This window comes from Pseudophryne corroboree, chromosome 4 (assembly GCF_028390025.1).
Source record: "Pseudophryne corroboree isolate aPseCor3 chromosome 4, aPseCor3.hap2, whole genome shotgun sequence".
In the NCBI taxonomy this organism is placed as follows: Eukaryota; Metazoa; Chordata; class Amphibia; order Anura; family Myobatrachidae; genus Pseudophryne; species Pseudophryne corroboree.
In genome coordinates, this window is record NC_086447.1 from 814,961,023 (window position 1) to 814,974,864 (window position 13,842).

The 13,842-nt window shown below is 44.2% G+C and overlaps 1 protein-coding gene across 12 annotated transcripts in view; it reads left to right on the forward strand.

Annotated features, from left to right (window-relative positions):
• WDPCP (WD repeat containing planar cell polarity effector) overlaps positions 1 to 13,842 on the forward strand; it is an 804,278-nt gene that overhangs the window by 255,332 nt on the left and 535,104 nt on the right. For all 12 annotated transcript variants that reach the window (XM_063918461.1, XM_063918450.1, XM_063918455.1 and 9 more), the window contains one exon: positions 5,348 to 5,462. In XM_063918461.1, coding sequence (XP_063774531.1) covers positions 5,348 to 5,462 — 115 coding nt within the window. The remainder of the gene's footprint in view (positions 1 to 5,347; positions 5,463 to 13,842) is intronic.

Sequence of the window (13,842 nt, forward strand, 5' to 3'; positions counted from 1 at the left end):
CACACACCCCAGCGCTATATAACCCAGGAAAAAACACAGAATGTTTACCCAGTAGCGCTGCTGTAATGTATAATCGCCAAATATGTGCCCCCCCTCTTCTTTAAAACCCTTTTCACCATGTGTCAAGCAGGGGAGAGTCCGGGGAGCTTCCTCTCAGCTGTGCTGTGGAGAGAGAATGGCGCTGGTGAGCGCTGAGGGAGAAGCCCCGCCCCCTCGGCGGCGGGCTTCTGTCCCGCTCAAACTTACTAAAATATGGCGGGGGCTCTTTTATATACATTTTGCCATAAGAGAGGTGTTATATTGCTGCCCATGGCGCCCCCCCCTGCGCCCTGCACCCTTACAGTGACCGGAGTATGTGAGGTGTATGGGAGCAATGACGCACAGCTGCGGTGCTGTGCGTTACCTCAATGAAGCTCTGAAGGCTTCTGCCGCCTGAGACGTGTTCTGACTTCGTTTCTTCTGGCTCTGTGAGGAGAACGGCGGCGCGGCTCTGGGGGTGGACGCCCAGTAAGAACCTGTGTTCACCCCCTCTGGAGCTAATGGTGTCCAGTAGCCGAGGAAGCAGAGCCTATCTTAGACAAGAAGGTCTGCCCCTCTCTCCTCAGTCCCTCGATGCAGGGAGCCTGTTGCCAGCAGTGCTCCCTGTAAAAATGTAGAAAAAATCCAAACAAAAATGCTTTCTAGGCAGAGAACTCAGGGAGCTCCCTGCAGTGCACCCATCTCGCTCTGGGCTCTGTCAGTGATATATAAAATAATCTGTAGAGTTCTTATTACAATTTCAGAGATTGCAGCACCTGATGCAGCAAACTGTATTCAGTAAGAACAAAATATATGAAAGGGCAAATGTCTGAATTTTATATGAATAGAGAAAGTAGAATTAAGCAACAATTCACGCGATGTAGCTATTACCCAAGCCTGACATCAGATTGCTAAATAAAAGTGGATCTAAATGAAAAAAAAAAAAAGGATGCACCCACCAACCGAGTGGGAATAATCCACATTTGTTCGGATTCTGACAGGGGGCATTTTACCGGCAGTCGGGATTCTGGCTTCAGTCTCGTGAACGCCGGGATCCCGGCAGCCGGAATATTAACTGCATCCCAGTGGAACGCCTTATTGGCCTGAGGAGGCATTTGTTCACCTCTTTCGCTCTGTACATTCTTACATGTGTTGAGCTTGTTTCATTCTACTTTAAACATGCCATTTACATGTATAGACATAAGCTCAATGCAAACCAGTGTTTTGGATTTCAAGAAATCATCATGCATTGATCTGTTTTATTTGCTTAAATGCATTAACAGTTTGAATTATTTTATCACAATTATGGTACATCGGTGGCTAGGAATTTGGAACTTAAAAATTGTGGCCCGTTTTGGGTTTGTCTGGTCCTAGGATATATAGTAGGACCTTATTTGGACTAAATTGGACCATGTTGCTTTTACACTGGGAAAACCTACTCCTAAATTACTTAGTACTTCATAAATACACTTCATTTATTCATTTATACATTTTTGAGAAACGCTTACAAATTTTTTTTTGCCATAAATTATGCTAATCGTGTCATTACAAGGCCTGTTCTCAATTATCCACAGTAGGTCAGGTATTCTGGATTTCTTAAATCATGCACAGATAAGATTAAATCTATTTTTCTATCTGAGTAATTATCCCACTGGTTTCCGCAGACAAATCTTGAAAACATGGGGGGTAATTTGTTTTCGCACAGCGGGCGATCAGGCCTGAACTGCACATGCGTATGGACCGCAGCAACGGGTTTGGGCGAAGGATCCAATCAGATGGGCGTTCACAAGACGATTAACAGGAAGAGGGCGTTTGTGGGTGGCAACTGACCATTTTCAAGGAGTGTCTGGAAAAACACAGGCGTGTCCAAGCGTTGGAAAGGAGGGTGTCTGATGTAAAATCCAGTCCCGGACAGGCTGAAGTGATCGCAGCGTCTGAGTAAGTCCTGGGCTGCGCAGAGACTGCACAAAATGTGTTTGTGCAGCTCTGCTACACATGCGCTCGCACACTTGCACAGCTAAAATACCCTCCTCCTGTAGGCGGCGACTATCTGATCGCAGGGCTGCAAGAATCACTGCCCAGCGATCAAAGGGGTCATTCTGACCTGATCGCACGCTGCCGTTCATCGTAGCCCAGTGATCGTCTCTGCTTGATTGACAGGCAGAGGCGGGAGGGGGCGGCACGGCAGCGTTTAGCTGCCGTTTTGTGGGTGCGGTCTGTCCAACGCAGGTGTGGCCGGACTGTGTGTGTGTGGGGGGGGGGAGCGGGTTACAGTGGCTGCGTAACGTCACACGCAGCTGCTGCGGCCATCACAACGACGAGTTACTCCCGGCCAGCACGCAGGAGCCGCGCTGGTAGGGAGCTACTCTTCAAGTACAAAAGCATCGCCGCTGTGCGCTGCTTTTGTACTTGTGCAGTGGGGCCGGGCCTGACATGCGTCAATGTGGATGATCGTAGCTGTGCTAAATTTAGCACAGCTACGATCAACTCCGAATCACCCCCGAGATCTGAATTACCCCCATGGTCTTTTGAAGTTAATACAGGACTGGAGCTGAAAACCTTAGTTTATTGTGGCTCTCTTTCAGTATGCTTTGTCCTTTTGTGTTTCATGGGACATTGGGGTAGATGTATTAAGCAGTGAAAAGAGTGGAGAAGTTGCCCATGGCAACCAGTTATACCCCCTTTCACAGAAAAACAAATTACCGGGTAAAGCACTTTTACCCGGTAATTTACAGATACACACGGGTCCTTTTTCTGTGTGAAAGGGTCAACCCGCGTCGAGATTCCCAGGTCTTCGACCCTGGTTTTTTACCCGGCAGTTGCAACCCGGTTTGACCCTTTTACACAGGAGAAATACCCAGGTTGATCAGCAAATTACTGGATAGATCTGCTTCACCCGGTAATTTGCTGTCCTCTGTGAAAGGGAGGAAAGGCTGGGACCGGCAACATGACCCGGCACTCAGATGGCGGGTAAAAGCTGGGATTTTCACATTTTTCTGTGTGAAAGTCGTATCAGTTGCGACGTATCATTTTATAGAATACGATTTGTGTCCAGCACAGTAATTGCAATTTTGCACACAGGAGGCAGATCTCGGGAGCTTTCAGGGGGAGTCTCAATACAAATCCAAGCGGCTGTGACATTTGTATATTCTTGCACAGCCTCTATGTACTGAATCGCAGCTTCTAAGGTATTTGCATCTATCTTGGTCAGGCCTGTGGCTCAGTAGAGGTGAGCTCAGGGACATTTCTACAAAAAAAAACTGCTTAGAGTTAGAATGTCTCTGTGTTGTTGCAAAAATATATGAAAACAGTCCAACTTCAGTGCCAGGAACGAATTAGCATGAAGGGTGACTAATTAGTACTAAATCGAGTTATGTTGTTTCAAGAAGACAAGGAGATAATAATTCATGTTAATCTTGATTTATTTAATTTTTCACTTATAAATCTAGAAATTGCTCAGGGCTTCCTATGCAATAATCTGTTTAAATATGTGTAGAATTTTTTCCCCACTTTTTGTGTTTAATATGTGTAAATGTTTTTTTTTTCCATTTTGTTTTAATACCGCCCTCACCCCTTGAGCCGCCAATAGAAAATAAAAGCTGATGAAGCAATTCAGTTGGTAAAATAGTAAAACAAACATGTTTTTAGGCATTGTGACTACCCCGCTGGGGGATTTAGTCCTGACTTGCCTTGCATGTTCTTACTAGTGCTAAACATAATTAAATACAATTAGGTTGCTGGCCTTTAAATTACTGTAAACAGTAAACATACTGCAAGCTACATCAAATAAATAATTTCTAGCGTATTACAATGAAGTCTCCACCAATTAGCACCTTTCCCTTATCTCTGTATAATTTTTTATCATCTGTTTAACACTTCTTAGTGAAGTGTGATTTTTTTCCCACAATTTATTTATCACCTCTTCCATGGGAGATATCACTTTAATTTGTTAACAGACAATCTGTGCACTGCACCAATATTCTTGACCCTGGGCTATATGGATTGTCCTTTAAGAGTTTATTATAATTTACTTAATAGATTTTTTATATTTGGTAACTTGAAGACCACAATATGTGTTACTGTATGGTATAGTCTAGAGTTTGGTGATACATAGATTTTGAAAATCTAAGTTATATTATTTCCCTTACCCAAAAGTGCTCCACAAGTAGCATCAGTGTTGCTGATTTTTTTTAATTAGTTTTTATTGATTTTCAATTATAAATTGGTGTATAGAAAGGAAAATGAGGGGAAAACAAAACACTATTATTATTATTATTATTATTATTTTTATTGTTTTTTGTAATGGTATTATTATTATTAGTAGTAGTATTATTACACTTTTTTATACTGGGTTTTATAATGGTTGAAGTATGATTTCTGAGTAAAATCTATATACCATTAAAACTAAAATAAAAGTGGCTTTATTGGGAATAATCTCAATAGATATTCAGGGTTTAAATATGTAGATTACAAGGTTAACTGCCATGACCAGGTCAATGTTTTCCTCCCGTACCACAAGATTCCCTATGTTATACAAATGTGTGAGCACTGCAATCATAATTGTCTCGCACTTGTATTAATACTAGTCTATGGAAGTGCATTCGTTGAGAGACCAACCTGCAATATGTGTGTGATTGTAATAGTTCAGTAGTCCTGAGTAAAGCAAACAGAGCAGGAGACGTTAGGAAATAAATAAAATATATTAATGACAGGAGGTATCGAGAGATTGAGAGATGATAATGTGAAAGCAGAAAATCTGACTTAATAAAAAAAGAAATTACAGAAATATTTACAATTACAGTTTATTTTCCTCATACTATATAAAAATATATTAAAACTAAAATGCAAGGTTTTAATTATTCATTATCTTAGTTACATTGATAAGTGTCACCCTTATACCCTTATAGTACAGGACAAGTATGAGCTTGCTCTCTGTTTCTGAGTGTGTGCTGAGTGTAGGTTTGGCCGCAGGATCTCTGACGTACAGTATGTAGAGTTGTTTATCCCCTAAACAAGATCCTCAGAATGTAACGTGAGTGATTGAGTTTTAGGTTGGTAGTAAGCAGGGTCATGTTATAATGGGATTGGTCATTGTTTTTATTATTTTGTTTTCATATTTTTTATGTCCAGCTTCTACATACTGTAGATTTGTTCTATGCTGTCTGTGTAATTACAGTGACATATTGTGTCGTATATTATTGCTATCTTTACCCTTTGTTTGTACTGAAAGTGTGACCGCTTTGTTGTCATCATTTATGTGCAATGCCTGGGATTTGAAAAGTACAAATAGTATTAGCATCTGAATGTTCTTGTTTGTTTCTTGTTACAGCTCCTGCTCAGTTCAGGTGTGCTCGTGTCCATAAGCCTTTCAGGGCCCCAGCTGGATAAATTGGTGATTGACAGGACCCTGGTGGGAAAGCTCATTTCCAACCCCATCAGTGATGGTAATTACACCCATGTGCAAATCAATTGCCTACATTAACAGATGCACCTTAGAAATAGTGTGTCAACAGGTAGGCTAATTATTGCCACTGGGGACTTGCAAACACAACAAGTAATTGCATGTAATGCTGCAGTTACAACCCCCAGTACCAAGTACCGATTGCACCTGTTATTTAACATCAAAGATTTATGTGTTTCTTGTCTTGAGTAGACACGTTATGATAGGGTGTGAAACACCAAACTGCATTGTCTGACCACCACTCACTTCTCCTTTATTTTGAATGTCGTCGTCCCCCCAAAAAATAAAAATAGCTAGTTTAGCTGGAGCAGTGTTTAATGCCTACTTTCCTGTCTCAGTCTTCTCCATTTGCTAGTGTCTCATAATTCTAATAAATCAGTCATGGAAACCCATTTGCCCATATTGACTATCTGATAAGATCACTGTCATCCAATACAACCTTACTTGCTAGATGGCTGCTTCATTGCAAAGCTTAAATTGGATCTAGGCATCTATTTATCAAGACACCTCTGAAATTAATATTTTCTAACGCTGCTTATTGCAGCAAAAGAAAATCTTCTTTTCAGGCTGTTAATTGATTTTTTAAAAAGCATCACAGGGCAACGGAAACAGTAGATTTGTCACTGTCCATGCCAGAGTAGTCTAGCAGGCTTACCGGCTTCTGCATGCTCACTGGAACTGAAAGCCTGGCTTGTGCTTCTGGTTCTAGATTCAATTGAACAAAATACAATAAATGTTTAGTTTTTTTGTTTTTATACGTACAGTAAAAGTAAAAAAGTTCTAAAATATAAATAATAATAAAGGTTTTTTTTACCAATCGAAGCCTCCAACTAATGCCATCCTGTGATTTGCATGGGAATCATTGCAGGAGGACCCAAGTGAAGGCTACCGCTAATGATAGTCATTACCAGGAGAAGGCTTTGTAAATGGGTAGAAAGCCTACACCCTGTGAAAACTTCTATTTTCGCATGATTTAATGGCTTACTGCCTACGATATAGACCCCTTTGACTTGTTGGATCCTTTTGTATCACTGAAACCGAGAATGCTGATGTTTTTGAAAAAGGATGCAGAGCTAGGGTCTGTCTTTCCATTATGCTTAATGCTTCTTTTATAATATATGAAAAAGGATTAACAGTCGCTCCCAGTGGCTCACCTTAAACTAGTGCTGAGGGTTTGTTGCACCAATACTAAATAAGAGAAAGACCTTACTAATTAGCACAGTGGCCGGACAAAGAAGTGCCAAAGAAAATATACAGATTTGTGGTCGCAAGGCTCAACTAGTACCAAACTGATTAACCCTAAAACATGGCCTTTACTGACATTAATAAAAAAAAAAAAAGAATGTAGTAAAGAAAGAACTAAATGATAATTGTGTATTAATTTCATTAAATTAATAGTTTTTTTTTTTTTTAAACAATGGTTTTTATTATTTTGAACACAAACAAAGCCAGATACAACAGCACACAACACAGGCGAAGTCCAACAAGAATAGGAGTTGACTGAATTGAATTACCAGTAGAAATACAACAATATAATGACAGTACAACAGGGTATGCAGTTTACTAATCATGTACTGCCAAATCTGGCGACAAACAAATATAGAACTAAGATACCAACAGATAGAGAAAGAGAGAAAGTAAGACTAGGAGAGAGACAACACAGTGACACACACAGGGGATCATATAGACACGGGTCATGCTCCACTAATGGGAGCGTTCCCAATACAGCAAATAAAGTATAGATATAAAATACAAATGATATATATGATATATAGCAATATTACTCAGGCAGCATCAGATTGTGGGGAATGTAATTGTGACAGTTCTATAGAGCCAGTAATAACCATAGGTAGCCCCCTCCGCTCCCGAAATTCCTTCCATTTCAACCAAGAATTCAATATTAAAGGTGGCAAAGCCGAATATATACCTCCAGCTGTTTCAAATAGGAAATGTTTATGTGTGCTATTAACAATGGCTTGGATGGGATCCGGTCTGAAGATCGACAGTGTCTAGGTCGACAATGTTTAGGTCGACCACTATAGGTCGACAGTCACTAGGTCGACATGGATGGAAGGTCGACAGGGTTTCTAGGTCGACATGTGCTAGGTCGACAGGTCTAAAGGTCGACATGAGTTTTTCACATTTTTTTATTTATTATTTTTTCATACTTAACGATCCACATGGACTACGATTGGAACGGTAAAGTGTGCCGAGCGAAGCGGTAGCGGAGCGAAGGCACCATGCCCGAAGCATGGCGAGCGAAGCGAGCCATGCGAGGGGACGCGGTGCACTAATTTGGGATCCTGGTCACTTTACGAACAAAACGACACACAAAAAAAAAAATTATTATGTCGACCTTTAGACCTGTCGACCTAGCACGTCGACCTAGAAACCCTGTCGACCTTCCATCCATGTCGACCTAGTGACTGTCGACCTATAGTGGTCGACCTAAACATTGTCGACCTAGATACTGTCGATTAAACGAACCACACCCGGCTTGGATAGTGGGTATATTTTGTGTTTTCCACAGCTGTCCAATTGCCGCTTTGGTGGATATGAGGATATGGCCAGCAATGTATCTATCACAATGTAATAGGTCAGGTGATGAGTAATGAAATAAAGCAAACATAGGATTCATCGGTACCTCCACCCCCAACACCTCCCGGAGAAGAGAGAATACTTCGGTCCACAGCGACCTCAGAGAGGGACATTCCCAAAAAACGTGTAAAATATTACCTACGTGACCACAATTCCTCCAGCAAAGCCGGGAAACCGAAGGCCAAATGGTATGGAGCCGCTGTAAAATACGCCCTTTGGCACAATTTAAAGTACATCTCGGAATGCTGAAGGCATCTCGAGATCTTAAAGCACTTTGAGGAAATGGAGTCCCACTCCTCCTCCCGCAGATCAATGGAGAGGTCCCTCTCCCATTTCAGCTGCGAGGGAATCTTACCCTGTTTAAAGAGAAGAGTTATATACTGATACCATTTAGATATCCCACCGCCATGGTCCGGGGAAGACAGTCTGAGGCGTAAAGAGGCAGGTAGGGGGACGGGGGCCACCGCATCGCCCCCACATGACTGAAGCCAATGTCGTATCTGCAGATATTTGAAGAAGTCTTGTTTTGGGATACCCGAGTGACTTAATAACCTAGAGAAGGGCACCAATCCCCTCTCCGAGCATAGGTCCCCCAAATGCACAATCCCAGCCTCGATCCAAGCGTCCAACTCAAGGTTAGGTATGAGACCAGCAATAGTCCTAATTTGTAAATCAGCCGACGGCAACAAGATTTTCGAATCAGATGCAGCAACCGCATGCCAAAGCTTCAGAGTGCATCTAACCGATTCCCCTGGGCCCTGCCGTTTTGGAACACAATGGGTGGGCAACATAAACAGGTCTCTCAAGTCAATCGAGCCTAGAAAAGACCGTTCTATGAGGACCCATGGCTTGGGGTTGTGCATGTCGAACCAATCCCGAGCCTGACTGAGAAGGCAAGCGGAGTGGTACGCCTCCAGGTTCGGGTAGGCTACACCTCCGACCGTCTTAGGCAACATCAGGACCTGTCTAGCTATGCGGGGCCTAGACCCCTTCCATATATACTGGGAGATGATCATGTTAGCTCTCACAAGAAGAGGTTTGGGGAAGCTACGAGGGATAGCCCGGAACAAATATAAAAGTTTAGGGAGTAATATCATCTTAGTCGCGGAAATGTTTCCTAACCAGGATATTTCATGAAGGGACCATTCTTTTATTAATTTTTCGAAAGCGCTAAAGAGGGGCAGATAGTTACAGTCATACAGGTCTCTGTCTAGGGAAAGGTGAATTCCTAAGTACCTAATGGATCTCACTTGCCAAGCATATCGGTATCGGTCCTTAAGTAGGGTCACAGTACGTGGCGGAATGTGAAGCGGTAGAGCTTCGGTTTTGGATGTGTTTAACTTGTAATATGAAATTCTGGAATATCGATCCAGGATAGTATGGAGCGCAGTAAGGGAGGCATCTGGGCGAGTTAAGCAGAGCAAAATGTCGTCAGCAAATAAACTGATCTTGTGAGTCAGACCACCTATCTCTGGGCCTGCAATTGTTGGCTCAGACCTGATGGTCTCAGCCAGGGGCTCAATAGCTAAGGCGAGTATGAGGGGGGGGCAGCCCTGTCTAGTTCCATTGGAAATATTAAAGTCCCCTGACAAACAACCGTTGACAAACACCCTTGCAGAGGGGGCAGAGTACAGAGCAAAAATGGAATCCAAGAACCTCCCAACAAACCCGAATTTATCTAGAACAGCTCTCAGATATCCCCAGTGGAGTCTATCAAACGCCTTTTCGGCGAGCAGTGAGAGTATGAGAAGGGGGGTTTTATGTGCATCACAATGTTCCAATATGTTATACATTCTCCGGGTGTTATCCGGGGCCTGCCTGCCCGGGACAAAGCCAACCTGGTCAGCAGCTATGAGGGAAGGAAGCAGTGGGGAAAGGCGATTTGCGATAAGCTTTGCAAAAAGCTTGACGTCTGTGTTCAACAAAGCTATGGGACGATAGTTTTGGACTGCTGTGGGGGGCTTGCCAGGTTTAGGAATAGCAACTATTTGTGCCTCAAGCATTTCTTTCGGAAACCTCCCCACGCCCGATGCCTCATTGAAAACAGACAGCAGTAAAGGGGCCAGGTCAGTCTTATATGATTTATAGAAATTGGAGGGGAAGCCATCAGGGCCAGGGGCCTTGTCTCTCGGGAGAGCAGAGATAGCTGCGTCTAGTTCTTCTAATGTCCATGGGGAGCTAAGGGACAGGCAGGCCGCGGAATCCAACGCCGGGAGGGAAATCTCTTTCAAAAAGGACTGAATGTCAGCATCACTGGGTTGGGGGGTGGTCGGGTCAGACTTTAAACCGTAGAGTTGGGAGTAATACTCTGCAAAGGTGTTTGCAATATCATAGGGGTCAGAAACTCTAGAACCCGTAGAGGAACAGACATAGTGTATCCTAGCCCTAGCTCGTCTACTCTGTAGCTTCCGAGCTAAGAGGTGACCCGCCTTATTACCAAGTACATAAAACCTCTGGTTTAGTCGAGCAATGTTACGTTGCACATCTCTGAGGGAGAAAACGTTAACCCTTTCCCTAGCGGCTAATAGGTGCTTGAAAGTAGATTTATTGAGAGGATTCGCTTTATGCAACAATTCCAGTCTGGCAGCTTCACTATCAGCAAGCAAACGTTCAGCCTGTTGAGAGCGTTTAAGTCTGGCAGCCGTCTGGATGGCAGAGCCTCGAATCACTGCTTTAAAAGAGCACCAATTATTAAAAATCGAGGTATCTTCCGATTTGTTAGTATCAAGGTATAACTGTATAGATTGTCGAATAGTGAGAAGGGCATCGGGGTGGTTGAGTAAGAACCTCCCCAGTCTCCAGGGCCCTGGGGAGATCCCACCTGCCTCCAGCTCCCATACAACCATTAATGGGGAATGGTCAGACCAAGTCATTGGCAATATGTTAATTTCTCGAATGGCCGTCAGGGTCTCTTTATTCGTCAAGGCAAGGTCTATCCTGGAGTATGGGGAGTGAACGTGCGAATAGAAGGAATAGTCTCGCTCTGTGGGGTGTTTAGTTCTCCATGCGTCATATAGATCGAATTCCCCCAGTAACTGGCGGAGGTTAGGCCTCCCGTCCTGAGCATTCCGATTCCCCGACAGGGTGCTCCTAGTAGTACGAGATCTATCTAGTAGAGGGTCTACAACTAAATTAAAATCCCCCAAGATCATAACCGCCCCCTTAGTGTGCTTTTGTATCAAGGAACAGAGCTTCTTACAGAAAGTGAGCTGACCAGTATTCGGGGCATAGCATGAGACTAAAGTGACCATAACGTTTTCCAATAACCCTATCAATATGAGATATCGACCCTCAGGATCTACTATTTGGGATTCTAGTGTAAAAGTACAGTTCAGGGAAAAGAGTATCGCTACCCCAGCCTTCTTTGTAGGACCATTGGCCATATAGCAAGTAGGGAAACTGTTATCATGAAATTTAGGGGGATCCAATTTTCTAAAGTGGGTTCCTTGAACTGCAACCACATTCACCTTCATTTTATAGAAGGAGGACAGAGCTAGTTTACGTTTCTGTGGGGAGCTCAATCCTTTAACATTTAGTGAGACTAACCTGACCATAACTGATTATTAAGGGAACAAAGCAACCGCTGAAGCCAACAGCTAGGAACAAAACCCTGGGGGGGACAAGACACATAAGGGAGACAAACAGGGATAGCCAAGAGAGAATTATGAAAGAAAGAAAAGAAACAGACCCCATAGAGATATGGGGCCATAGTAAGGCGCCAAAACATCCAGCGCCTCACACTATGAAATAGAGAGGTTGGTGGCCAACCTCCCCACAACCAAACAGCCGAAGATTGTATATCTTGGCGTATGTAAACCCACGCGGCATTCAGCGCACATGACCTAGAAGCGCAGAACCGCAGAGACATACAATTCAGTTCCTATAATTGAGATCTCGGGCAAGTAGATTAACGAACAGGCAGTCAGTAAGAAAAAGGCATAAGACGAACTCTGTACTGCATATAAATAAGCACACCCTAGAATGGAACAGCATACAAAACAAAGAAAGCAGTCACAATGGCAGTAATCAACTTAAACAATAACTGTAGCAGTCTCTGCAATTAACGTCCAGGACATGGGACGTTATTCAAGGAAAGGGCACTCAAGGCAAGTAAACGTTAGAGGTATACCTCTACTTCTCAACCGTCGACCAGTCCTGCTGGAGTCGGCGGTCAGGAGAACTGGGCCCTCGGTCTCCCCCCAGACTCCATTTATGGAGAAGCTTCATACCCTCATCCACTGAAGAGATGGCTATAGTAGAGCCGTCTCTGGAGATCAACAGATGAGTGGGGAAGCCCCATCTATAAAGAATGCCAGCCTTCCGAAGAACCGTAGTAACAGGGTGGAAAGAGCATCTTTTGTTAAGAGTGTACTGCGACATGTCTCCATATAATTGAAGTTTACCCAAGGCTTCTGCTGAGTCAGAGGAAGGTCTAGCCGCTTTGAGCAAGGACTCTTTAATATGGAAAAAGTCAACCCGCATCAGAACATCCCTAGACGATCCCTCTGGAGCACCCCGGGCCTTCGGAATTCGATGAATTCGGTCCAATAAGAGATCTGAGGAGCTGGCGGAAGGCAGCAATTTTTTGAAGATCTCCATAGTGTAATCATGGAGACTGCTATTAGAAATCGAGTCGGGGACCCCTCTGAGTTTAAGATTGTTTCTGCGCGAGCGATCTTCCAAATCCGCCACTTTATCGCGCAGAAAATTCACTTCACCCTCCAGGGTATCATGGGAGTCTATCAGTGAGTTATGTGAACCGACTACTTCACTCATCTTCGTTTCCAGCTGGCCTGTCCTCTCACCCAAGTCGTCAATGGAGCTCTGGCAGGATTTCAACATGGCTCTAAACTCAGATGTCACGTCGTCTTTAAACTGATGCAGCAAAAGCTTCATACTGCCCACTGTTAAAGCTTCACCATCCTCAAGACGCGTTGGAGAGGGTGCGTCACTGGAAGGGGGCTCAGACGTCAAAGGAGGAGACCGCATGGTCTGGGGTGATGAGCCTGCCACAGGAGCTCCAGCCTCTGGAAGTTTATTTCGGAAAGGAGAAGGCTTAAAAAAGGCGACTTGAGTGACCGGTTTGGAGGCTTTATGCTTCTTCGGAGGCATGACTCCGGATTTCTCAGAGATGTACCTAATACAGTAGAAGGGGGGTACAGCTTGCTTCAATCCAACAGGGTAAAGACTCAGCCGCGTGTAGATATGTATCAGCTAAAATGATTGCGGGGAGGTACTAGGAGGACATTATGAAAGAAAGATCACATCTCAGTACAGCACGGGCAGGTCAGATGCTCGGGGTCGAACAGTAATTATCACCCCCATCCGAGGGGTCTCAGTCGCAGAAAGCAGCCCCTTAGTATTGAGTGATCAGATATTCAGTGTGATGTGGAGCTATCACTGAGAGCACAGCTGCGGGTTGTTTATTAGGCAGGTTCTTAGCGGTGGCCTGCGGCTCTAGGGCCCCCACACTGTCTCCAGATAACAGTGGCTCAGGGAGATCCGGGCAAGTGATCCAGGTGGAATCTGTGTATACAGTGCAGATCTGAAGGGAGACTGAAGACCAACCCCAGGGTAAGACTGCCAGTGGGATGGAACTGCGTCCCCCCCGGCGTCTAGCTCAGGGCCGCTGGCGGCGGCCGTCCGCCGATGATAATTGCGGGCTTCAGTGGAGGGGACCACCGCAGGGAGATTAGGCCAGGGGAGCGGCTCACCTCTTCAGAAGCAGGGATCTCCTGGGCCGCACGTCCTTCGCGCCGCTCTGT